This window comes from Pagrus pagrus, assembly GCF_965226575.1.
Source record: "Pagrus pagrus genome assembly, chromosome: 17".
In the NCBI taxonomy this organism is placed as follows: Eukaryota; Metazoa; Chordata; class Actinopteri; order Spariformes; family Sparidae; genus Pagrus; species Pagrus pagrus.
In genome coordinates, this window is record NC_140201.1 from 14,377,310 (window position 1) to 14,404,171 (window position 26,862).

The window sequence follows — 26,862 nt, forward strand, 5'->3', positions numbered from 1 at the left end:
CCGTATTTGGTCTCATATTCAGTCTTATTTTACTTGGAACTAGTTAAAAATGAACAAATGAAATTGTCTGACAAACAAGGCAAACTCAAAGTGCATCTCTTTCTTCCTCTCTCCACCCAGAACCAAAGAGAACGGCTTCGAGCGAGATGGCACCCTGCATCCGGATGTTCACCCTAGCAAGCGGCCCTGCACCATAAGCCCCGCCCAGCGCTTCAGCCCATCAAATGGGCTCTCCTACCAACCCAACGGCCTGCCCCACCCAGGCCCGATCCCCCCGCAGCACTACAGGCTGGACGACATGGCCATCGCCCATCACTACCGTGACACCTACAGACACCCCGCCTCCAATCATCGGGAGATCCGGGAGAGAGCCAGACCTATCGGTGAGGACATGGCGGAGGATGAATGGTGTATTTAAGTGTGTGTGCATGCACCGAAAATACTTCCTCAAGGTTTTTTTTACAAAAGAGTTAATGTTAATAGAGAAAAAATTGAATCAAATGACTGGTCAACCGTTTCCACTCCAAGAGAAGAGAAAGAAGCTTCCCAGATGTTCCCATAAGATTCCCGTTTCCAGATGAATTTCCACAATCGCTCATAGACGGCAACTTTTTGTTTCTCCTTCTTTGAGGTTTTTTGGCAGTTGGCAAACAACTAGTTTCGTTCTGCGTTTGAGCAAGCCCCCAGGAAGAGCACCAGGCTTTAAAAAAATAACTTTTGTAGTGGCCAAACCGTATAATTACAACGTCTGGTGATGGTGTAAAACGGTGGGTACAGCCCCACAACCACTGCCATTCGGTCCAATAAAATTTGTAAAGTCTACAAGGGTCAATCAATTAATCTCTATTCAAGTTAGCCGGTCGCTAAACTAAAAGATAGCCGGCTTGGTCGGCGGAAGATTCTGGTAATTTTACATACAGGAAGTCGAGCTTTTTTGGCTTCATGCGCCACTGAACAGATTTCATTGGAATGAACGGGGCACCATTTCCAATGCTGTATCCAGATTTGAAGTGTCGGATCCACTGGTTCAAGAACTTTACTTTTTCTACTGTTTATTACAGCAATGCATAACGTAGCCTATATCGCCATCTTCTGATGAAACTATGCTTTGCTTAGCCTAATTTTTTGCTCCGAACCAGTTGATGGAATCGAAACACAGCTAGTGTGTCCATACGTTAGGATTTTGAGACACAAACCAATAGTCCCAAAGCACAGTAACGAGAGAAACATGAGGAGGTTTTTATATACAAAGGTAACAGTTTCAAGAGTTACATCATTTTTACATCATTTCTAAGGCCTCTCAGCTCTTTATATACCACTGAGATCCATCATTTGAATAATAATGATACTCAGTCAGTGTCCACTTCATTTTGGTGGAGGCTTGTTGGTACAGCAGACTGACAAACAGCCTCTCAGACCGCAAGGCCATCCAGCCGAGGCCACCGCAACCTGACGGCCGGCTGAAGGAATGCGCTGTGACATGTACGAGCGCACAACAGAAGCACATTTAGACACGGCGTCTTCGTTTTGGAGAAATCTTTCGGCGCAGACCGAGCTTTGATGAAGCTGTAATGACGACTTCGGCTCAGTTCTAAAAATAGGGGAGACATTTACCACGTCTCGCCCTGTGATGGATGTTTATTGGACTGGAAGCTCAGTCATTTGAGTCCTGCCCTCAGGGTGGGAGAGAGATACGGAGACGGCGAAGAAAAGAGGGAAAGAAATGGACGGAGAGAGAGTTTCAACCAGGGACCAAATAAAAGATAGATCAAAGTGAATGTAAGGGAGTGATGGAGTATTGTTACATTGATCCCCTCCGTCATACTAACCTTCCCTTTATTTATCTTCTACCTTTCCGTCTATCTGTCTTTCTTTCTTACAGGCATGCATACAGGGACCAGGCAGGAGGAAGTGATCGACCACAGGCTGACGGACAGAGAGTGGGCAGAGGAGTGGAAGCACCTTGACCATGTAAGAAAAGTAATAACATTTTTTTATTACTATACTTTACAGTTCTGTCTCTCTGTAAGTAACAGGGATTAGCTTTCTACCTTATTTCAGTCATATTAAACTATTATATATCAGACTTTGCTACTCTGTTATTTATCATTTGTGTGTGTTAACTGCTAGACCACAAAATAAGAGTGACCTTTCTATGTTTTGTGCACTATTTAACTAAAGATTTCATGAGTTATAGTAAGGCTTTTTTTACATGGGTGTGTATGTGTATGATTGCATGTAAATATGTTTGCTGGCAATGTGACAAACATACAATGTAAAAACTGACAAGTCGTTGTTTGTATGTTCACTTACAGCTCCTTTAAAACTGCAATCTGTAACTTTCTGCCTATTCAAACCTAATATACGACAGAACATCTAGTGTCGTACAGTTAGATGTTTAATCAACCAATCAAGTAATGTGAGCGCAAATGTATTATTGACTGAAGTAATTAAGTGAACATCAACCGGGGAGGTCTGACCTGACAACCCTGATCGATATATCAAGGGTGAAAACGTTCCGCCTTGTGTTTCGCCCCCAAACTTCACAATAACGATGAACTAACTAAAATAACATGACAGACGTCGCCTTTAATTTAGAGCCCCGACCTCCGTCACTACACCCTTGCTGAATTCAAATCAATCCCTCTATGTCAATGTGTAAACTCAGCGCCTTGCACGCTCCCTCTCACCCCCAGCTGCTCAACTGTATCATGGACATGGTGGAGAAGACAAGGCGCTCACTGACAGTACTGCGGCGGTGCCAGGAGGCCGACCGCGAGGAGCTCAACTACTGGATCCGACGATACAGCGACGCAGAGGAGCTGAAGAAGGGAGCCGCTAGTGGGCAGTCGAGGCAGCAGAGCCCGGCGGCACAGGAGAATGCGTCATCAGGTGGGGGATCACACGTACTGTTCATGTATTAGAGGTATTAAAGGATAATAGTGTCAAAGCAATTAGTATATGTATGTTTACAAGGCTGCTGAAAGCCATGTTCCAGTAAGTTTACTAGATTGCGTAAATGTTTCCATTTCAATGCCTATTAGTTCTGTTTTTATTGTAAGACTGTCTCCACTGGTTTCTCCACTAATATTAGTCTTTCTTTGTCCTTATATATTATCATAAATGTATAAAATATTAAATCCATCACCTCTCTTGGTCCTCTTCCCAACATATTTCTTGAAATGTAACAAAAGTAATGACTTCCTTGCGATGTTTCCCTCCTCCGAATCTGTAGTTTTCAAACTATCAAAGAAGCCCAAATCCAAGCCCTATAATTAAATTTTATTAACTGATCTGAAATTTTCCATTGTTCCATTGTTTCCATTGTTGTTTGTGTTTAAATTAAAGTTTATTTTCTCCTGAACTTTAATGCCCAGAAAGGCTCACAGTGAATATGTGAATAGTTCCTCAGGGCTCAATTCTAGGTCCTCTGCTGTTAAATTTATACATGCTGCCACACGCCTATACCTCCTACGTTAAACCTGTATTCTTCATATACATCCATGACTGAAGCTGTTGTTAGTTTGTTAGCTCGGTTAGCGGTGCAGCTAGCCAGACAAGGAGGCACAGAAGCCATTTTGTTGAATATTTTAGTTAATTTTTGAATGTTTTAAACTAAAATTCTCACGTATTGCCCCTTTAAACCTCTTGGCAGGAAAAAAAAAAGTACCCAACAGTTTCCAGCAAAATGCTGATTTGTTCTATAATCTTTTGCACTATCACAAGTAAAACATTGGCTGATTTCTGATTACCGGGGCTGTTTGTTTGTGCCTCCCCAGAAATTCACAGGGAGCTGCTGCACCGGCCTGTGTCTGGCTACGTCCCTGAAGAAATCTGGAAGAAAGCTGGTGAGCCTACTCTCATACTTTCTCTCGTTTTCTCTTTATCTCGCTGCGGTTTTTTAGACACTGCTCTGCAGAAATCAAGGCCAGATGAGTCAGGGCTGGAAGAGTTCCCTCTCATCCCGATGTAGGCTGCTGTCTGCAACTTCCTGTCCCGATAGACTTGAATTAATATGTCAAACTGCGCTTAGAAAATCATTTATACTTGATACAGTAGGAAGTTAAAAAAATAAGAGTCTCACCACCGCACACTCCACGCGCTCCAAATATGATGTCAGGTCGTAAAACAATTTTACTGCTCCAGTCAAATAAGGGACATAAGTAGCTTTTGCAGCTGGTCCAGTGGTTCTGCTGTTAAAAGTACAGTAGCAAGACTTGGTATCTTTTTGCTCTCGGCGCTTTGGTAATCCCCTCAGCGACAGACATTGCAGCTATTCTATTTAACATAAGTGTTGTAAAAATGTTGAGGGAAGTTTGTGGAGCCAGTTAAGATCAAGTATTGAAACAAATTTGTGGCTTTAACAGCTTTCATTAGTTGCCATTAAATTTTTAGAGTACACAAACAGCATTCTTTAAAGTCACGAGCGCAGCTGCAATCACCATTATCGCTGTCCTGAACAGACTGAAAGAATTTTCAGCCGAGGGTTCAACGCTCGAGGAATCCATTTTGTATTCGCCGTCAGTGATACAGTATATCTGCTTTTTAAGCCCCTTGGAGAAAAGAAATTGTCCCCTTGCTTGACCAAGCATGATGCCTGAGATACTCAGAACAAGTAATATGCATTTAAATTGAATTGAGTATCACCATCGGGACTCAGCCTGCTCTGCAGTACTCTCCTCCCCTCACCAGCTTTGATCGATCTTCCATCTAAAGCTTTTGGTGTGTAATCACAATTCCATGCACAAGGCATATATCACATGGCACCGGGGCAATTTCCATGACTTAAGGCAGCACAGTGGGTTAAAGGCAAAACCACCCTGGTTTTAAAGATGTTGCTCAATCTGGATGGAGAGAAAATGTCTCCGTCTTTATAAAAGCTGTCTGATATTGAAAACAGATTTTACATTTGTAACACAAGTGTATAAAGGAAGTGAAGTAAAGTAAAGCATAAAGCTGTAGTATCTATCTTTTGTCTGTAGGATAAATGGTGCCGACTATTTTATTCTCTCTGCATTCTTCTCAGTATTTCTGGCATCCTTACACAGTCGTATATGTTCTGGCTGAGGAGCGGCTGATCTGAATGTGACCCAGGGAGGATTGCAAAATAGGATTTTTAACACAATGGAGTGCAGCGGTGAATACATCTGTTTGAAATGGGCAAAATGTTTACAGTTGGTGATAAATATTCAAGCACCTTGCACGGTGTCCTACCGGTTTCCCACTTCCCTTCACCACATGGGCCTCTGGGATCACAATGGAAATGCATAATTTAAATATAAATTGCCTGATTTGCATACACAATTAGTCAAGTTTCAGGCTTGATGGGAGCAAACAAAAAAGCCCTCCTTTTGCTTTGACGTTTAGTCGGAATTCCACCGCTTAACACCCGTGCGGCAAGGTTATTCACTCCACAAAACAAGTATAAAATAACACGTTGCTCCAGCTAAAGCAGGTTTTCTGAGTGATTACCTGGGATTAATTGGCTCGCGCTGCTGTCTCGAGGATATTTTTCGCATTAAAAAGAAAAGATATGTTTGGTTTGCACGCCTTCAGATGAGATCATTTCAACTTTTTAAATTAAAACGTCTCACATTGATGCATTTGAGGAGCCACTGTAGCTGATTAAAGGTGCCGCAGTCCCACAAGAATGTAGTAATTAGATAAGGATATGCAAAAGAAATATTGGTAAATATTACTTCCGTAATGCCTTAATAATTAAATGAAAGCAACCAATGCATCTGAGGTAAAGTGCCTCACTCTCCTATATTCATCACATTTAAAAATCACTTCTGTATATGCAGCTGATCTCGGAGTAACAAAAGCTAATAACTGTAAAAGCTGAGTGAATTTATTCTGCCACGGGAGTTGATTCTCATTTTCTGCAGAGCAACAAAAAAGTTCCTTCTTTCTGATTTTGTCCTCACATGCAGTTTATAAATGAGAGAAATCAGTTGGATGGTAACAGTTTCTGTCTACAGATGTGATGCAGATTTTGCTGATGAAACAGCTTTTACCATCGAAAACTAAATTCTTGGAAAATTACTTCCCCAAAATGAATAACGTATATATCTGCAACAACAAGGTCTATATGAAAAAAAAAAATTTCACTGGGCTGGAACACAGCACAAATACGATACGAAATTCCTGCCTCACAAAACTTTGCAGTTGTGGAGTTAAAATCCCCTCGGAACGATGCAGTTGCAGCCTAAAACCTCTAGAAAGCACAACAGCTGAACGTCCCTTCTGTCAGGGCTGATGCTCATAAAGTGTAGCAATCTTATTTAATATATTTTACATTTTACTATAGGTATTCAACTGTTTTTTTGTTGCTTTTGCTTGGTGTTGTGTTGTGTTCAAGTAAAAATGGTTATGATGTGCTTTTAGCTGAGCTTCTGCTTTTGCGGTGTGTTGCGAATTATGACACCCCACCCCATGCTTATTCCATGTAAATACAAAAGGGAACCACCGCTATAGATAAAAGATAATGATAATGAAATTAGGTTTTTTTTTCTTATGCTAAGTTCCTTCCCTTTTTGTGAGAGATGTTTATATTCCGAAATGAAATAACTGTCTGTCTGAGCAGTATACTGTGTGAATAAACTTTCAACGACAGGGTGATATAACACACATTATATTGCAGGTACGGGAGGCTTGACTTCCTCTGTCTCCACACTCTTTCCAGAAGAGGCAGTGAATGAGGTGAAGCGACAGGCCATGACGGAGCTGCAGAAGGCCGTGTCGGAGGCTGAGCGCAAGGCTCACGAGATGATCAGCAGCGAGCGGGCCAAGATGGAGCGTACGGTAGCCGAGGCCAAGCGGCAGGCGGCCGAGGACGCTCTCTCCATTATCAACCAACAGGAGGACTCCAGCGAGGTATGCACAGACGATTCAGAGTGTCAAGAGGGGTACCCTCAATCTGTCAAACACATCACGGGAAACTGATATCACCAACCTCTTGTTTGATAGTCTTTCTTTGTTGTCACTTTGTCTATGCTTTTGTTGCCAGCTGTTCTACTGACTCCCAAATGGCACAGATGATAAGATCTGTTTTATTTTATTAGTGTATAAGTGAAAGCAAATCGTTGCACATAATCTTAAAGATATCAGTAGTCAGGAGATAGTGGGAGGGGGAGTAAAAGCAAGGTCCATCAAGCTTTCCTCCTTCCTCTTTGTTTTTCATTTAGAGAGGTGCTGCCAGTTCAGCTCACAGGAAATAAGTGACTGGGCTTTCATTTGCTAATCACCATTGGAGGCCTCGATGTTTAATCAGTTAAGTGTGAGAGAAATATGGCTCACATCTGTCATTAATTGCAGGAGTGATGTTTATGAGAGCGAAGCGCCCCAGAGGAGAACTTTCAGAAACAGTTTGTAACCTTGTTCTCCTGTTTCCTGTGGATACACAGCCGCCCGGACACGCTCTGCCTGTGGTTTCTGATACAGATAAGAGGCCCTGTGTGTAATCATAGATGGGCTTTTGATCCATCTGCGGTTTGTTTTAAGCTTAAGTGTTGTGAAAGCAGACACTAGTTCTGGTAATGTGCAGACTGGTGCGTTGATATCTGTTGCCAATCTTCACGTCGTGTTCAACAGTTCTCTGTTTCATGTGGCGTGATGATGTCATAAACAGCTCTTGTGTGAGCAGAGCCATGAAATAAAGAAAACAAGGGGTCCTTATTGTCATTTTGGTAACACTTTATATTAGTGTACACATATTCACCATGAACTAGTTGCTTATTAGCATGCATATTAGTAGCACATTGGGCTTTTTCTCATTTTAAAGCATGTATAAATGTAGCCAATATGCTACAAATATGCATTCTAATAAGCATCTAGTCAATGGTTAACATGTGTATCCAAAGGTCAACAGCCTTGATTGTAAATCCTTCTGCTGTATTATTTTGTGTGAGTTTATTTTTTTCACTCTCTGTCTGTCAGAGCTGCTGGAACTGCGGCCGCAAAGCCAGTGAGACGTGCAGCGGCTGCAACACGGCGCGCTACTGCGGCTCCTTCTGCCAGCATAAGGACTGGGAGAAGCACCATCATGTCTGCGGTCAAACCCTCCAGGCTCAGCAGCAGCAAGCCAGCCAGCAGCAGGGGAGCGTCCCTGGGTCAGAGACCCCTGCCCCCGTCAGCTCCTCCGCCTGCACCCCGAGCAGCGGAACCGGGAGTCCGGCTGCCACCCCGCCTGCTGCAACCCCTCGCTCCTCCACCCCCAGCACCCCGTCCTCCTCTGCCCTGGATGGCACACCGCGCTAAGAGACTCAAGCGGAGGATGGAGGCAAAAATGCCTCCGGGGCTTAACAGCCAGCCCTCAGCTCCCACAAACAGCATGACTGTCTACATTGCCTTGCAAAGATACTAAGCTAACGTGGCTAACAGGAAAAGATGGCAATGCTTCTGTCTATCTTGCAGCGTAGTCATAGAAGGAGGAGGCGGAGGTCCATAATCAGGTCATATTGACTTGCCATGACTTTAAAGAAACACAAAGATATTCTTTGTTTTGAATGAATGAATTTAAATATTGACATCCTTTTATCGTTACACTTGCTATTCTTGTTGTCCGTTTGTCGTCGTGCGTGTTGTTGTTAATGTTGTTGTCATTGTAGCTTATCTTATTTTCTCCTGTAAATACTAAGAGACTGAGCAGAGATAGCCGTGAACTCGAGACAAGTATATCTGACCTCCCCCTTTTTATTAAGTGTTTTTATTTTCCATCCTTGAATTTATGCTTCTATCCTTCCTGTACCTGGGACATGAGACTAGACAACCTCATTCACCAAACAGCATACAAAGGGAACATATCCTAGCTAGCAGAACGACCGACGTCATCAATACTCTCTGCAAAGAAAGATATTAGATTTAAATACCCTGAGAGACACACTAACGGATGGATAGATAAACAAGTTTGCTGCCTGGAGAGAGGAGAGATGGACTGAATCTCTGGCCCACAGACCCCCATGAAATGGGCAGATGTGCAGCAGATTGCAAGCGGAGCCAGCTGTTCAACCAATGTTATTTCCCTCTCACTTGTAATAATATCCAGGTCAGTGGGCTGGGAAATACAAATCCGTCTCCCCGAAGGATGTAAAAGGAAGAATTCTTGGACAAGATACAAAACTTTGCCCACTGCACATGTGGAGGATGTACTGACTGCAATCCGCACGTCCACGCTCGGTGGGCTACAGAAGCTCTCAAACAGGAAGAGAAGTCATCGTCCTGCCAGTGAGACTGTCAAATCACCAAGACAGCAGCACTCGGAGCTGAAAACCTACAGAACTCAGTAGGAAGCTCATTCTGCGCCCCAGACGCTCCCCTCCTGTCTCAACTCTGACAAACATTTTCATCTTTCTTCATGTTCTGATTCTTTTTCTGTAGCTGTCATGGTGTTTAAGACTTCTGTCCTGTGGTGTCACCGATGGTTATTTATTGTATATGTGTTGGACAATTGTGACAATGCATAGTACTTCAACCGGTCACAACTCTTAAGTCCTTCATAACTCTCTCTCTCTCTCTCTCTCTCTCTCTCTCTCTCTCTCTAGCTGGTGCAAAAAGAGATAAAAAAAAAAGAAGTGTTATCTTTTTTCCGAGCTGCTTTTCTATTCTGTGTGTAGGTGGTAGAATCCCTCGTAGTTCTATGAGTTTTACTTCCCTTCGTCCTCAAGAAAAGACACAAGCTATATCTCAGAGCTGCTACTTGAGTCCGACCCAGATCTTTTCTGAGAACTAGCATGTTGCGCGGAATGCTAATTGTTTTGTACAAGGGACATACATAAATGTATTTGCACTGTCACAGAGGTTATTTCGGCATGCTTCTTTTCAGCATACTTGTGTTGTCGGTATAGAGCCATAACTCATCAACCATTTTGTACGTAGTGATAGCATTACCTGTTTTTACATTCTTTGGGATGGGGGAGGGGGGGGCAGTTGGACAAATGTAAAATCACCAAAACCCACTTTTCTTTTTGTCGTCTCAACATGCTAACAAAAAGCGGCCATAACATTTCTTTTTGAATAGTTACAGACAGTGCATGCACATTACTGAACGTTTGTTAAATATTTGTTATTTTTTAGAAAAAACTGAAAAAAAAACGACCAAAAAAAGTACAAAAAAATACAAAAAAAATATTCTAACAAACTAACTTTCCAAATGCAGAGGTGTAGACTCCGATTGACAGCTTTAACACTGCAAAGCACCAGGTAACACACAGTATTAACACAAGAGATAAACAAAAACAAAAAAAAAAACACCAAAAACAGCCAAAGACTGACACCAAGGACCAAAACCCTGATTTAAACGATTTTCAAAAGAGGTTTGTTCACACGGAATATTTGGTTATTTATTTCTGCAGGTTTCGTTTCACACGTTCACGGAGCAAAAAACAACTTCAGTGGCATAAAAATCCCTTATTTTGATCCTTTTCTGGAAACCGACGGCACTCATCTTACATTGTGGAATGAGAAGGTGTGAGTTAGACATAACGGACGTTTCGCAGCAGTGTTACATTCTAACCGGAGCAATAATAACTAATGTGACATGAACACTGATGACTTCTTTTTGAAGACAAGTTTTTGAGGTTATTTTTTGATCCTGTTTGTGCATTTTCTCATTACACAAATGTCGGATTAAGTGCCCGTTTCAGCTTTAAGCAGTCGCGTTCTTTATTCTTAAAGAGGTGAATGTGAGACGGGGCTTTCACGCTGATAACACTTGCAGTTGCTTTTTAATTATTTATATCAAATTATTTTGCTGTTGGGATGGATAATCAGAAGCAGCTTTGTTGTAAACCTTCGATGTAAATCAAACAAACCTCTCGTTCGCAGTAAGAGAGCACTTACCCCGACGCACACAAAGGCTCTTCACCCCAAACACCTTGGTGCTACACAGAAGCGCGTTACAAATTCTGACCTCAAGGAACAAGTGGAGGCCCGCAAAGGCTCCGGGCCGTTTGCTCCCTCTGTACTTCCTCATCTCTCCCTTCTCGTCTAAATAAAACACACACCTGCATTTTCTTGACTCTAAAGGGTTAAACAATCCAAAAAGGTGTCTGACACCCTACTAGCGACTCCTCAGAAGCTGTGAAGAAACAGCCGAGCTGTTTTAACACTAGTGTATTTGAAAGTATACAACAAATAACGTGTGTTCATCGTTATCAGGGCAAAACCTGGGTTTAAAAAGAAAAAAAAAAAAAAGGGTGAAAAGACGAACATTATCGCTCAATGATTCTTTGAGAAGCTCTATTTTTTTCTTTCTTCCCTCCTCTACGTGTGTTTTGCTACAAATTCCTCGGTGGCAAACAAGTCTCACTCTACCTCTTACAGCACGATAAGAGCATCAGTCGCGGCGCTGATACTGGTCTAGTCTAAACCAAATGGGCACAAGAGAACAGGAAAAATAAAAAACCCAAAGTCGAAGCTCATACAGCTGCAAAACCATATCACTACTTGGTAACAATGCAGACCTCATAAATAAATGAAACATAAATGAATAGAAATGAGAAAAAAAAAAAAAAACTTTTGTTATGTTCCTTTATGCCTGTGGCGTTTCTAGAGTACATCAAGAGTTTGAACTGTTTGAACAGATTTTAAAAAAAAACTGTGCTGATTTTAAAGGGAAGTGTTGTCGTATTTCGATAGCGCGAGCTAAGGTCACAGATAAGAAATGTTGTTTCTCTCTCGCTCTTTTTTCTCTCCTGTTTCCCCTCCACCTTTTCCTCCTCTTCTCTCCTCTGTTGTGAAGACATGCTTCAAGTGCTTGTCGACTTGTCAGCGGAGGGTCAATTCAAAAAAGGGGCGTAAACAAAAGCTTGTAAAATCTCAAATAAGAAAAAAACTAATAAGGCTATGAATTTAGGCATGCCTGTTTTTTCACAATAGGGGGAAATGTTATTTAAATTTCCTGCTTATTAAGAAACATCGGAGGGGGAAATGCGTGAGGCCGACAGTGAACAGCGAAGGCCGTAGCATTAATCTGGGGGAGTGAGTTGGACTTCAGGGGTGGGAGGGGTTTTTTGCGTTCTCTTAAGAAAATTTATTGTGAAAAAAAAAAAAGAGCTCAAATGATTTGAAGTTGTTGTGCAATACTTAATTGAGACATGAAAACCACAGGTTAGTGGTAGGCTGACGCTGGGCGGTCTCTCCATCGCCTGGGGTCAGTGTCCTCTAGAGAGCTTTCCGGTCTACTATGTCAGAACTGTGGTTTCTTGTTGATTTTTTTTTTTCTTTTTGTTTCTTTTTCTTTGAAATTCTTTTTGGGCTGTAAACTATGGTCTGTCAGTCTGTGAAACTTTGCAGTATAATTCTGGTATTGTTGTTCTCTTAACGGTGTAATAAATATGTTAATACCTGCCTCTGAGACTTGGGCTTGTGTTCTTTCATTACAGCAGCAGCATGGCGGAAATTAAAGGGACATTCAACTGATTTTACAGTGAAGTTCAGTTATATATCACAAGTGCTACTACCCAGCCTGAGATACCAGATTCATGTAGGGATGCATGATATTGGATTTTTTTACGATATCCGATATTTTCCAAATCATTTTGTCCAACTGCTGATGCCAGTAAATGCACAGACGTCTCTCCTTAAGTGGAATTATCATATTATTGTGCTCACTCTCTCGTCTCCTCAACAAAAAAAGAAGACTACTTAGTCAATGGCTTGCCATAAGTGTCTGTAATATCAAAAGAAATGTTCATTTCAGGCCAGTGCTGATATTTCGTTTTAAAGCCTTAATCGGCCGATACAGTTGACATGCCGATATTATGGTGCAGCTCTAGTTGCATGTCTTCTGCTGCTTTAGATGAAGCTTTTAATACATAATCCTTATTATCTCATCTTGGACTTTTTTTTACAGAAAGCCTGCTTTTCAAACTGGAGGTGGAGGATTTAAATGAAGTTAATGAAGAATGAAGTGGGAATTTAGGAGGGAAGGGTCTGATGAAAAATGCTATGGAGATGCATTATGGGAAATCTAGGAGTGTAGCACTAAAATCAAGTACCTACAAGTCATACTTGAGTAAAAGTAGAGATACTGTGTCAAAATATGACTTTTGTTAAAAGTGAAAGTCACACACTTGTTGAAAGGGTCTGATAACAAATGTACTTTGGTATCAAAAGTACATGTAAAGTAAAAGTAAAAGTTTGTTGTCTGAATCTGTGTGCTCCAACGTACCTATGACTTTGTTCCTGACGTCATACAGGCTTCCAGCTCTATGTGAAGCAGTTGAGGCGTGTCAAACTCTCTCCTACAAGTAAAAGTCAACTATACATACATTTGGATGCATGTGCATACTGTATACAAGGGTTGAGCTGATTATCGGCCTCATCGATTATCTGGTCTGATATTCAGCGTTTTATTTATCAGAATAAGTCTTTTTTGGTGGGGCTGATAAATAAATACATTTAATTTAAAAATATGCTACTTTGGCTCTGATGCAGCAAGTAACTAAAAACAAAAGTCCTCAAATAAATGTTGTGAAGTAAAAAGTACAATATTGCCTCCAAGATGTAGTGGAGTAGAAGTATAAAGTAGCAGAAAATGGAAATACTCAAGTAACGTACAAGTACCTCAAAATTGTACTTAAGTACAGTATTGCATTAACAGCTAGAATGTTTTTAAGGCATAAGCTAGACACTGTATATACCCGAGGTCACATAAGGCATTATCCACCATGTTGAAGACGGTAAGTTGTAGGCTATGAGTTCCAGTAAAAAGCTGAAGACGGTCTCGAAAGAAAACAATTTCAGACAGTGCAGCATATGAACACATCCACCTGTGACACAACAGTCGTGTATCAGCCTCATGCGAACACATATCTTGTTGTAGTTTGCATATATTCAGCTGTTTGTGCTGTTGGACTGGACATCCAGACAGTAAGAAGTGGAACATCTGTTAATAGTCCTGAAAACTGAATCTCTGAAACCCAAAGTAAGACTGCTAAGTACAAACACAGCCTCTTGGTTTTTCCACGCTGCTGGTTTTTTTTCCTGTTTCCATACCTTGAAGCTCACTGTCTTTTATCAAGAAGCACGTCTCTGCTATTGCAGTGTTTTCTAATGGCTTGTTCATCTTTCACCTCGAGGTACACCTGATCTTCTGTTGTGATAACACCACACATAGGTAAAGTAGCTTTCGAATATTTGGAATATGTAGACGATTAATACTGTAAACGGATCGCAGTGAGTTTCTACTTATGAGAAAATGTGTTAAAACCTTCTAGTTTCAAAACGTGAATTTGGAGTTCATTCTGAGGACATCTGGATGTTTCTGAAGAGCTTTTACAGTAATAATTGATACTGTAACAGAACCTTGTGTACTTCTTCTCTCTCTCTCCCATGACTGCTTAATTTCCTGTGACTGACTGCCTGTTCCTCCCATCCTCTTACATTCCCCGCAGTGTTTGTTGCAGCAGATACAGTCTGAACTCCAGACCACAAAGAAATGATATCACATTTTATAAACAGATGTATAAATACTGAATGAAAGGAGGGAAGGACCCATAGTTATTACTATATGTGTCTCTATTTCCTTCTTGTAAATACATCAGCCAGTGTCTTGATACTTTGTGGGGTGGAAGGTAGCGATGGAAAGAGATTTCCATGTTTTAATTTGAGAGTTTAAGTCATCAGACAACTCAAGATCATGCATAATTGCAGAAATGGCACATACAGGAACACCGTATCCATGACTTTTAGGTTGATTTGCCATAAATGTTTGACTCTAACTGTGCCAAAGCACCGTATTTGTTTGCATTTTCAGCAAATACAGGACATGAAAATGCATTTTCAACATTTCCATACTGTTTCATTTCCATATATCTTTTCACAACAAGACTTCTCTTTGAACAAACCTTGTGTTTTTGGTTATGAAAAAGATCTTACAATTTAACAAAAGGTCTAATTCTGTAGGAATTGTTTTCCCTGTCAGACTTAGAACAACATTATTCGGTCAGCAGCCAGACAAGCACTTTAAGTGGACGTAACTTTGAGAGTTGCAGTTGCCCAAAAGGATTAGATTGCAGCCACTGCCGCCGTGTAGTGGCTGCCAGCTGAGGTGATCGAATAGGCCGATTTCAACATTTACTACACAAAAAAACATGTAAATATAGGTGACAATTTTAATTTATTGGAGCAGTTAGACAAATCTGCTTTCACCTGTTAGCTTGAAAATGTTACTGTGAAATGGTCAGCAAATGAATCTGAAATATCAGTCACACCTGTCAGAATGTCTTCAAATTTCACGTCTGACTGGCTGTTAACTATTTCACTGCCCTTAAAATGTTAGCTCTAGGGAAACTAAATGATTGGGGCTCAACAACCAGCCCGAGCCTGTGTGCGACCTCTTCAGTCGTTGTTATTTTCATTGTATGTTTCCTGGAGATGTGCGACTAATTGCTTACCGATATAAGAGCCTAATCAGGGCCGTTGACTCCATTAGAGAAATGCTGAAGTGCCTCTCAGACACTTGAGAAGCTGACAAGATAACCAGTGGAACAACCTTACGCTATATCTCAAAATGTTACCGGGCATGGCGACAGGGCTGAAGGAACTGGTAAAATGAAGTAGAGTGATATACATTACAACACAGCTGTTAAGATATGAGTGATGGTGGAGCTATTTATATGCTGCTCTGTCACCAGGACAATTAACCTCCTAACTAACCTCAGGTTTCTGCCTGACAAGATTGTGTTGGACCTCAAAGAGCTGGGATCAGCTGCTCCCTTTCAAAACCAATGACAGTGAAGCCATAAAGCAGCTCGTCAGCTCTGCCTTTTCACGACTCCCTCTCCCTTCTTCCCCCCCGTCTTTATCTCTGTGTTGAACCACTTTGGAGTTGATAAAGCTCAGGGATGAGTTGGACTACTGTGATATTCCTGCCACATTCTTCCACATAAAGTTCATTGTGGCCAGGGCTCTTTTCTTCTCACCCCCGTCGTCTCCCTCTCTCCCTTCCCCCTGTCTTTTCTCTCTCTCTCTCTCTCTCTCTCTTATCAAGCCAAGCAGAAGCAGACAGCGACTTGAATTAAGCGCTGGTCGGGGGGAGCTGCTTGGAGCCGATAACAATACAAAATGGATTTTCTCAAACAGAGAAAAACAGCTGTCTCCATTATTTGAATGCTTCACCTTTCCCCGCTCCATTAATTGGCTCTTTGATCACAGGCAGAGGTGCACGGTGACTGATAAGGAATAGGTTATTAGTAAAGTAGCCTGGAGGACCGAGAGGCGGCCGGCCATGCCGGGCTGCAGGAGATGAGATAAAGGCGTGGTAATGCCGGTGTGAGGGAGTGCCGGTGAGTGATAGGGCCGTGCCGTCTGGCCCTCTGGCTCACGGGCGATGTGGAGAAAGAGCAGCAGCAGGACGAGGTGTGATATAGCAGCTAATGCAGGATTGTGATTCAGCTTGTGGGGGATAGAGCGTGGGATTTGATTCCGTAACGGCACGCTCCTTTAAGTGGGAGATCTCTCTCTCTCCTTTCCAGTCCGGCCCTGCCTCACTTAGCCACTCTTACAAAAATCAAACCGTGTGACAGAAAATTTCCTCTGCGCCTTTCATAGTGGTCTGATACGTGGTAAATGTTAGGCCTACGATAGCCCGCGAGGAGAGAATCTAGGAGGAGGGGGGGCTATGACATTAGCCCATCAGGGGCTTTTTAAAAGATGGGCGGCCCCTTTGATGTTGCGCTGAGCTAAATTCACTGCATTAAATCTGATGGAATTTTCACTATAAGCCTGTTTATGTATTTTCTCACATCCGTGGACAAGGGGTGATTTGCCACACTTCTCAGCGGAGGAAAGGAATCTTCAAGAAGTCACTATCTTGTAATCCTCCCTCTCTCTCTCTCTCTCTCTCTCTCTCTCTCTCTCTCTCTCTCTCGCTCGCTCTCTTCAAGAAATAGGACCGGAGGGGACAAGCGGGGTATTTGTGTGTTGTAAAGCGTGGTAAGAAAAGAGGGGAAGTGTTGATATTAAATTACCGAACACAAGGTTATCTAGTTCCTGCACATGGCTAGGCTGCCCTGGGCCAAGGGTAATCTGCTAATAGCGTTCACACCGAATGACATTATTAAGGAACTGGGCCCATGTGTCAGGCCTCTTTCTGTCTCCCTCTCTATCCGTCTCCCTCTCTCTCTCTCTCTCTCAGACACACGCTGGGAACAGTAGAGAGGAGAATAAAAAAAATAGCAAAAGAGACAGGGCGGAGAGACGGATGAGGAGAGCTGGAGGAAGAGATAGGAGGGGAGGAACCAGGCTGAGAGAGAATGAAGGGAAGAGTGAAGAAGTCAGGGGTAAAGGATATGAGGCTGAAATGCTTTCTGTTTTATTAGTGGCGTTTGTTAAAAATGAAAAAAGTGCAAAATGATTTATGACTTGGTGAAAGCATGTGACAAAACACTTCAGTGTAGAGAATTGCGACCCACCAAACTTCTTTGTTTCCCTCTTGATCTGAGGAAGGTCATGCGTCATACTTGCATCAGGAATGGGATGAAGTGACACAGTGCAATAACAGACAAAAAATCAGACGTAAACCTGCAATTACACCACAAACGCTCTGTAGCTTGGTGTACGAGTGGCGCCCTATAACCTTATATTTCCTGCAGTACAGCAGCGTATTCAGCTAGTGGCATATACAGGCCAAGGACAGAAGCCCATGCTGCTATCAATGTCAAGTAATGGCCTCCATACACTGCCCAGCAGGTGAGTGGAGAGAAAAATACACCACGCTTCCTCACGCCCCTGGGGGATGGTGAAAACTCACCGAGAGGATCAACAGGGGGAAAAAAAATCTTTCTCCTTTTCTTTACACTCGCTCCCACCCACCTCCTCCAATCTCACCCTTAGCCGTGGCAGCATCCTGTAATCCAGCGTGCAGTTGTTCTCGTTGAAACAGCCACAGTTGTTTCACACAAATGGAAATACGAATAAGTATACACAGTCACAGACACACGCGCTTGTTCAGCATTCAATCAAAGCAGTGCCACGTGTACGTGTACAAGTTAAAGGAGACCTATCATACTTTTTCATTTTCCTTCAGTGTTTTATAGGTTCTTGTAAGTTAAAAAGGTCTAAGTCAGCACTGACAGATGCTCCTCTCTCCTACAGGAAACACTGCTCCTGACATCTGCATTATTTAAACCTAGCAGCTAAGTTTGGCACGTAAGAATTGATTGAGCACAGCTGCTCTGTTGTTGTTAGCGGTGCTGGCTCAGGCGTGTGTGAGCTGACCAATCATAGGGGACTCGGGAGGGGGGGCTTTAAAGAGACAGGAGCTAAAATACAGACAGAGGGGGAATACAGCGCTGCAGCACTGGACAGTGTGAGAAAACTGCAGTGTTTTCTGAGCATTTAGGCATGTAAACCTATTCTAGTAGTAACCCAAAATAAAATTATGTCTCCTTTAAAGATGCTGTTCAATGTAACCACATTAATCCAATTCTTTTATAAAACACTGCTTTCTTCAAAACTTTTCACCAGCAAAAACAAACTCACTCTAGTGATTAGTACGATGATGCAAAATTTGAAAGTAGCTGTGAAATCGATTTGAAACAGAAAGTATTGCCCTGATAGCGTCATGGTCACACTGTGTTCCTGTGCTCCCCCCAGTCTGATTTCCCCCCACACCTGAAACAAATCAAATCAGCCTCGTTAGTACTCCCCTGCTCCACCTGCACCTCATCCCCTCGTTAGTTTAGTTTGTATTTAAGCCTGTGTTGTTCCCTCACTCTTTGCTGGTTTATCAGTCCTGTATCTCCTGCGTCTTTCTCACAGCGACTAACCTCTCTGTAAGCAAGAATTTTTCTCAACCTCCATATTTGACATTGACTTCACAGGGTGAGCATATATATATGTTTTCACTCCTCTGTGTGTGTGTGTGTGTGTGCGTGTGTGCACGCGTGCGCTTAAGTGCCAAAGTGAACATCTTGCTAGGACGTGAAGTCGGGAGGTCTCTTCCCATGCAGGCAGCCAGTAGAGAGGAGGTGATTGATGGCTAATGAGGGCTGAGTGAGGAGCCGAGGCCAAACACACTGTATACTGCCTACTGCGGCTTTACCACATGATGGATGACATGCTGAGATACAGTACCCACATATGCACATGATACTGATTAAAGTGTATGTGGATATGCCTCTATGTGTGCGCTGTATAATGGTAAGGAATGGTTTATTAATGTCTCTGTAATTGCTTTATATGTATATCAGTGAGTGTCCTTCATTCACCAGGTAACACACTTTACTCTGACTGTGCAAACCACTGACATTAGCTTATTTCCATTTATCACCACACTCCGTATAGTTACTTTGAAGCCTCATGTTGTATTTTCTATCACAAGCCATTCTGTTCCACTCTCAACCCACTGAGCCAAATCACATCCAAAAACAGTTTACCATGACACTCAGTGGGACATCACACTCCATCAGTCATCTCGAACCCCACTGTTTCCTGCTCACTGGATCCGTCCCATACCATTCAAACACCACGCAGACTCATCCTATAGACACGGCATGAAGCCTCGTATAAACCCTGCAACATATGGATAGATGGGAAATCGTATTTTATCGTCCAGGTTTAGTTTGATCAGTGATAAATCGGTCAGTACATTACAGCCTAACCTTGACTGTGATGTTTGTGTGTGCAAAATAACATACATGACTTAAAACATACAAGTGATTAAGGCGGCAGCGAATGATTATTCTCATTATCGTTTTCATTATTATTTTTAATTAATCTTTTAATAGTATGAATTCAAGAGGTGGCCAATTCTTACACATTACACCTTTTATGCCTTTAATATAAACTGATAACACAGAATAGCCAATAAATGTGATAATAAAAAACAAGCAACTTTAGTCATTAGTTGTGTTTTCTGGGCTAAAACTCTTAACTTTATTCGGTATCTTTAATCTTTCTGTCTCCATTCTGAACAGCAGAACATAAACCAGCCCACTAACGTGATGCACAAAGAATGGTAGTGTGTTTCCAGTAACTCACTCTGGAGGCAAGCAGAGTTCACAGTTAGACATTACTTGCATTCTTTGGGCTAAATCATGCACTTGAGCAAAATATCAAAACATTAAAGTGACTGATTGTTGGCCACATCGAGCACTTAGCGCATATGGGACTATGCAGTGTAGGTGATGTATCCTTCACAATCCTAAACCAAGCACAGAAGAAGGGTCTTCCATCACTTAACACTTTTCTCTCAATCCCAGCCGCTGTTTTGATCTTTTTCCTGTTTACAGCTGCTTTCTCCTGACACACTTACAGTAGATGGATCCTCTCCTGTTTATAAAGGAACAGAAGAGAGAACAGACTAGATCTTATAAAAAAAAAAACAAGAATATCTGATGAAACCGGGCCCAGCGCCACAGCAACACCATAGATTAGCACTGCTGTCCGGACAGACAAGGAGACGCCAAAAGCACCCAGAGCGTTCCTGAGGAAATTTATAGCTTATTCCTGAGCATCCTTTACACCCCCTGGCCCCACTTCCATCCACCCATCCCTGGTCCTCGGTCTCCCCCATCCCTCCTCACCCAGCTCCCTCCCCCTGGCTTCCCCAGCTGTTGTGCACCTGGATGCTGGCCGAGGAGAGGGATGGGAATACATGCCATCCATCTCTCTGAGGGGGCATGTGAGGGGTGTGTGTGTGTGTGTGTGTGTGTGTGTGTGGATGGGGGCTGCCGAAGCTTTCAGGAAGCAAATGGATGCAGGGGAAGTTAGGCTGAGAATAAAGCTAAAAGGTATAGCTGCATTTAATGGTTGGTTTTAAAACTTAATAAATTCACCTCCATTCTGCTATTTCATTTGGTCGCCTGTAGCTACAACTTGCCAGAGAGTGAGGAAGGAAGTCTGCGAGCATGACCAAACACAACGTGAATAAATCTTTAAAACGTTACCTCGTTCATGAACATTTCTGCCTGAGTCACAGATTTTCATCAGTAATGGTGGTTGTCTAACAATGAAAACAGCAACTCCCATGATCCCACGCTACGTACATCTTTTTTTTTTTATTTTGAGATGTCTAATAGCAGAAATTACATACTGTGTGTTTAAAGATTGAAATGGTTGATTTGTTTACACATGACTACAAGTAGTTTTTATGCAGTATCAAGAAAATGACACTGTGGGGGTTAATTTCTCGTGTTTGACAATAAAATCATGGATGTATTGTACGCAAATTGCACTTTGAGTCAGACTAAACAAGATGCTTTAAAAAGAGTACCTGCCTTATTAGTTTCCTGCTGACCTGGAGAGAAATGCATTAACACTACCTACATTTCTGACTTCTCATTATTCCTCCACTGTGCAATTTTACTTGCTATGTTTGCGTGGCTTGTCAGAAGGAAAAGAAAAAGTTTTCAAATTAACGAGTTGATGAAAGTTTGAAGAAAGCATGACAGAGCCGATGGAATATTTATAGGAGTGCACTTCATGAGGTCGTCCCCGTGGACGACATCAAATTAATTTATTCCAGAGCTATGTATTAATAAAAGCGTTCAAATGTGATAGAACCACCGCAGGCAGATCAAGCCATCATCTTGATTAAAAGCTATTTATTGGTGAATGGTTTGTCTGTGAAATCAATTTTTCATTCTAAATGTCACATTTACAGCTTTGCAATGCAGATCGGCTGAGATATTTTGTTGAAATATACATGGGACTTCTTTGCTTTCCCATGGCACACAAATTTGATTGGTGCGAGAGGGAAGGAAGATGGATGAAGATTGTCTGGGGTCGGTTGTCAGGAGACCGGGGGAGGCTGCAACGTTGTTCTATATCTGCGTGAAATGTCTCATATCGGAAATGGCAGCTCCCATATGGATTCAAATCCAGACACAAACCGCATACTAATTAACAGACTGCACACGGACTCACATAGAAGGTAAAAAGGTAAAGTCTGCCTCAGCTCAGATACTGTACTATCTTAAAATTTGAAACCCTTGTATGCTAAAAGTATATAGCTATATACATATTATAAATAAGATATATATATAGTGTATATTTAATGAAATGCAGTTTGGATAGACAGAATTAGACAAAGAGATAACTGCCACTACTACCACAGCACATGAAGTTCTGTAATGTGTAAAGCAATATCAAGCAATATTTCCAATATACTGTACTGTGCAATTCAATCAATCAACTATTGCAAGTTTTAGCCACTTTCTGCATTGTTTTGGTTTGCAACTCTGGTTGCAATAAAACCTGCCGTGTCAGTCGTGTGCAACTTAACGTAGTGTAGTACAGCAAATGTTGTCAGCTAGTCCTGACGCTTCATGGAGAATCAGGTCATGGTGAGCTACAGTTTATGTACATATGATGATTTCTATAGGGAATATCTGTCGTTTGTGTAATGCTGTGAGATGAAATGACAGCACTCGGGAAGGTGCAAGAGAATTATGTCTGTAGAGACTGAAACTAATGGATCAATCAGTGTGTTCATCTGGGTTAACGATTGTTGCTGAGTGTGTCTAAGAGATAAGATAAGATAAGATAAGATAAGATAAGATTTTAAAGGACTTTACTGATCTTTCACCAGGATAAAACATTGAAACAAATAAAATCAAGACAAATAGAATAATAGCCAAATAAAGTCAAATACTACTACGACTAATAAAGACTATGTACACTGTATTCACCTTTCACATACAAATATGACCAAAAAGGAAAATTACACAGAATAATTGCACCTGTAATTGTAATACACACATGGTGTTTTGTCTCACTCAACTGAGATTTTGTACTTTGTGTGCCACTCAGCCAGCTACTAACAATTGCTAAACTTTGTTCGCCCGCACTTCAAGTTCCTTTTAATCAGACCTACAACACATCTCTGCCAAGTCAAACTTTGTGAACTTTTGCTCTTCTGTCTCCCACACAAACCCACACAATCTACTGCTCTCCTGATTTTATCATCATTTGAGCTCACATCAGTACACAACTTTAACTTTCCTCCGAATGGTGATATCCAGAGAGTGAGGTAGATTACATCCCAGTCCAACTCGTCTGCCTTTATCAGTGCTGGCCTATATTAGGTCAAATATCTACTGACAGACATCATGAAACTATTTCCTCCGTCAGTCCTCTCCACTCTGTCTTTCTCTCTTTTTTTCCTCTGACATCTTGACTTCATCTTTCCTCGCTGCTCATCACTCTCGCCCGTCCGTCTCTCTCCTGCAACATCTCATATTCATCATTTCATCGGTTGATTTCTTCTCTGCCCTCACTCTTTGTCAAACGACATCTTGCATTTATAAATCCATCCTTTACCATCCGAACATGTTTAACTCATCTGTCCTGTCTCTCTCCTTCTCTCAGATCTACAGCAAATGTTTGACCAAGCTGTTCCACACTGTATTATTCAGCGCCTTGTGTGAGCTGCCGTCATCAGACATGTATGCCTGACATGATGCATTGGCTCTGTTTAATTATAGAGATGCTGAATAAATATTTACAGATGGCCGATCCGTCTTCTCCCGGTCAGGCCCACAAGTGTGATTTATGAACCGTCAGTTAATGCGGAAGAAAACGGCTGTCATTGTTTCTATATGGAGGCTGGATATTATACACTGCATGTATGCATTACAACCAGCTATATAGTATTTCAGGTCTTACATACTGCTGTGCTAATGCATGCAAGTCGCCGCTACTATGAGCCTGAATAGAATTTGTTCTGCATTAAAACAGGTTCTTGAGATGGCATTAACCTGTAAAGATACTGCCGTGTTATTAGCTCTGAAAGCTGTCAGGTCTTGTCAGATATGGTGGATGGAGTTGAAGGGTAGGAGAGTAAATGGAATATATTAAAGTGTAAAACTCTGACCTGAAATAACCTCGCTCGACCTGGTCTTGATTCTGTTTTACAAAACCTGAACTGAATTTCACTGCTACAGTATCCAAAGAGTTGCTATAATCCTGACTTGCTATTTCAAAGGAGACATATTACGCTGATTTTCAGGTTCATTATTTTATTTTGGATTAATACTAGAATAGGTCTACATGCTTTAGTGCTCAAAAAAACATCAGTTTCCTCATACTGTTTTGTGCTGCAGCACTGTATTCCCCCTCTGTCTCTGTTTTAGCTCCTGTCTCTTTAAGGCCCCGCCTCCTGAATACCCAGTCTGCTCTGATTGGTCAGCTAACACACGCCTGAGCCTGCTAACAACAACAGAGCTGTGTTAAATCAATTTTTACATGCCAAACTAGCCACTCAGGCATATATCATGCAAATGTGTGGCACTGTGATGTAGTGTGATGTCACAAAGTCACGGAATTAAAGGCGGGACTACTGACGAGGCGTTTCGGGAGCAGTGTTTTGGTGGGAGAGAGGAGCTTCTGTTGGCGTGGACTTTAAACTTTCAAGATATTTTACATGCACAAGAACATATAAAACAAAAAAAATGGAAAAAGCATAAAAGGTCTCCTTTTAATTATTCTGAAATGATCTTGTAATTGAAATAAGAGCCATTTGTTTACTGTAGATTCTGCTCCTCAACAGACCGATTTCAGACATGAGTTGGGTATTATGAACAAACTCTAACATCAAAAATGACAACATCAGATGAAGAATGCTGTCACATTCGGTCTAAATATATTTCTATGGATTTAAAATTAATACACACAACTAAATTGTGCTCCAATTTAGGGGGAAATGATGAATAAAATTAAACCTGACCTAATTCGAGCCGGAGGGAATTAGATCCAGAATCAAGCCAAACCCAAAGAGTCAGACTAATCGCATTTGGGCTGAGATTCAAAGCTCTAGATTAACAACCCCTGGATCCAAAGCAGTCTATTACCGGCGTGGGCGGCTGTGTGGAAACAGAGGGCCTGCGAGGCTAGTTATGATGAACTACTGGGATGGGAATACTGTGTCTTTTACATCGAGTGTCATATGATGAAAAAATTAGACTTTTGTGGCTGAACGCATGGCTGCTCTTTGGTCAATTTTACTCAATGTTCAAGCAGCTCGAAAAGGTTCAATTTGCACAGAAATCTTTAGGTAGGAATCCACATTAGATCATGTTTCACACAGTACAGCCTGGTTAGACACTGGCTCTTTTGATAACAGACCCATATTTTAAGAAAAGCGTGATTTCTTTGTTTGGATTATCTTTTCAAACTAGAGAAAAAAGGTTTCCTTCAGTAGGTTAACTCAAATGCCGTGGTATGCTTATAAGCACCGAAACTCTCTCTCACAGACTCTCACTAAAAATTCATCCTGATCTAGTTCGGCTTTCGACTTTATGAGTGACATTTATGTGAGCTCGGAGGTGGAGTGGGTTGTATATCGCTGTGTTGTGCATGAGTTAGAACTCGTGCCACTGGGAGAGAGGTACAGTAAAAACACATTAAGCATTTCACTTCCAAACTCACCAGAGGGCTGCAATGTTTCCTAATGCTCTTTTTAAGGGGCACAACAGAGTGTGTCTTCGTGAGTGCGCGTGCATCTCAAGTATGTGCGAGAAAAGTCCACTTGCATGAGTGGCTGCGTGTGTTCTCGTGTGTGTGCGCTCGCCTGCCTGCCTGCTGGTGCTCCACAGCCATCTGGTATCTGGTCAGTCTAGCGAGCCTCTGGAGGGCACCTGGCCAGCAGCTTGCTCACCTGGCTCTGCTAGCCCCTGCCAACCACCACACCTGGCCTGGCCGGCACACAGGGAGAGGGAACAGATTGGAGAGTGCAGCCAAAAGTAGTTCTACATTGCGGCATGAAATTATGCAGTGATACAGGATATATTTGCTGTTTGTTGTGAGGATAAAGATCTGTATTTGATTGTGGAATCGGCCATTTCTGAGATGGAATAACTGCACAAAAATGATATTCAAATATTAGTCGGCAGGCAGATCTAAGCGCTCCATTCATCATCCGAGACTCTCTACACTCATATAAGATCCCATAATGAGTAATGTTGACTTCTGCTGCATCTGTCCCAACAGTTTGCGCCAGTCTGTGCCAACCCATCCATTTAGCATACGATGGCACTTCCTTCCTGCAGGTTGTCCTCTGCTATCAATTACACTTTCCTCTCCCCGCAAGAAAGATGCTCTTTGTCCCCGCACACACACACACAAAATGCGCACACACACGGCGGACGCAGAGGGACAGACACCTGCAGAGTGTTTGTCACCTCTTCTGTTGGCATCTGCGACCGCGCGGCATTGTGGGAGAGACGGCCATCTGTTGTCGGCGAGGCTGGATTGGAAGGGGGCAAGCGGGCGCGGTGCATCATGCTGCTCTTTTCTGTTGGTCTGAGCTGTGTGAAGTGTTGTGTTGTTAAGGTGTTTGTGTTGTTCTCACTCCTATCGGCGTTACTCAGCTAAAACAAATACAGCCGCGGCAAAAAGTTAAACTTCATTTTGCATTTAATAAGCACGAAATGCAACTGTGAAGTCGCTGCTACGCTGTTAAAAGTAATTGTAGCGTTTCTCGAGGGCACCAACACATTTTGTTTCAAGAAATCCAACGTGTGCTAATTGCACAAAAGCAATGTCCCGTACAGAATGTTTTGGATTCATTAAAACCACATGCAAACCACGTCGCCTTTTGTCAAACTGAACTCGCTCCTAATTATCTTGGAAATGTTTACCCCTCTTCACAGGGAGACAGCACACCGATGCTTGATTGACATGACAGTGGCTGCAAAGTTTCTTCAATTATCCTGGCAAGGTTACGATTGCTGCCTCTTGATTCACAGCAGGTCCTTGTCATTCTGAGCACAGAAATACTCAACTTCATTTCTCTACCTACGCTGCTGTAACCTATGAATTTTAAGTCCGCCGAGATTGTATATAAAAAGATAGACGGGGAGTGAGAACCATTAAAAATGATTGTGGTATTTAAAAAAATGTGAAGTGAGCCGAGGG

General features: G+C 42.1%; 1 protein-coding gene across 4 annotated transcripts in view; it reads left to right on the plus strand.

The window, feature by feature from the left end:
• runx1t1 (RUNX1 partner transcriptional co-repressor 1) overlaps positions 1-12,350 on the plus strand; it is a 61,170-nt gene extending 48,820 nt beyond the window's left edge. Inside the window, exons 6-11 of one of the 4 annotated variants that reach the window (XM_084378583.1) lie at positions 121-383; positions 1,883-1,980; positions 2,697-2,892; positions 3,780-3,848; positions 6,644-6,876; positions 7,939-12,350. In XM_084378583.1, coding sequence (XP_084234709.1) covers positions 121-383; positions 1,883-1,980; positions 2,697-2,892; positions 3,780-3,848; positions 6,644-6,876; positions 7,939-8,259 — 1,180 coding nt within the window. In that variant the 3' untranslated portion in view covers positions 8,260-12,350. The remainder of the gene's footprint in view (positions 1-120; positions 384-1,882; positions 1,981-2,696; positions 2,893-3,779; positions 3,849-6,643; positions 6,877-7,938) is intronic. The other 3 variants (XM_084378585.1, XM_084378584.1, XM_084378586.1) reach the window with 3 other exon arrangements.
• Positions 12,351-26,862: the final 14,512 nt, after the last annotated feature.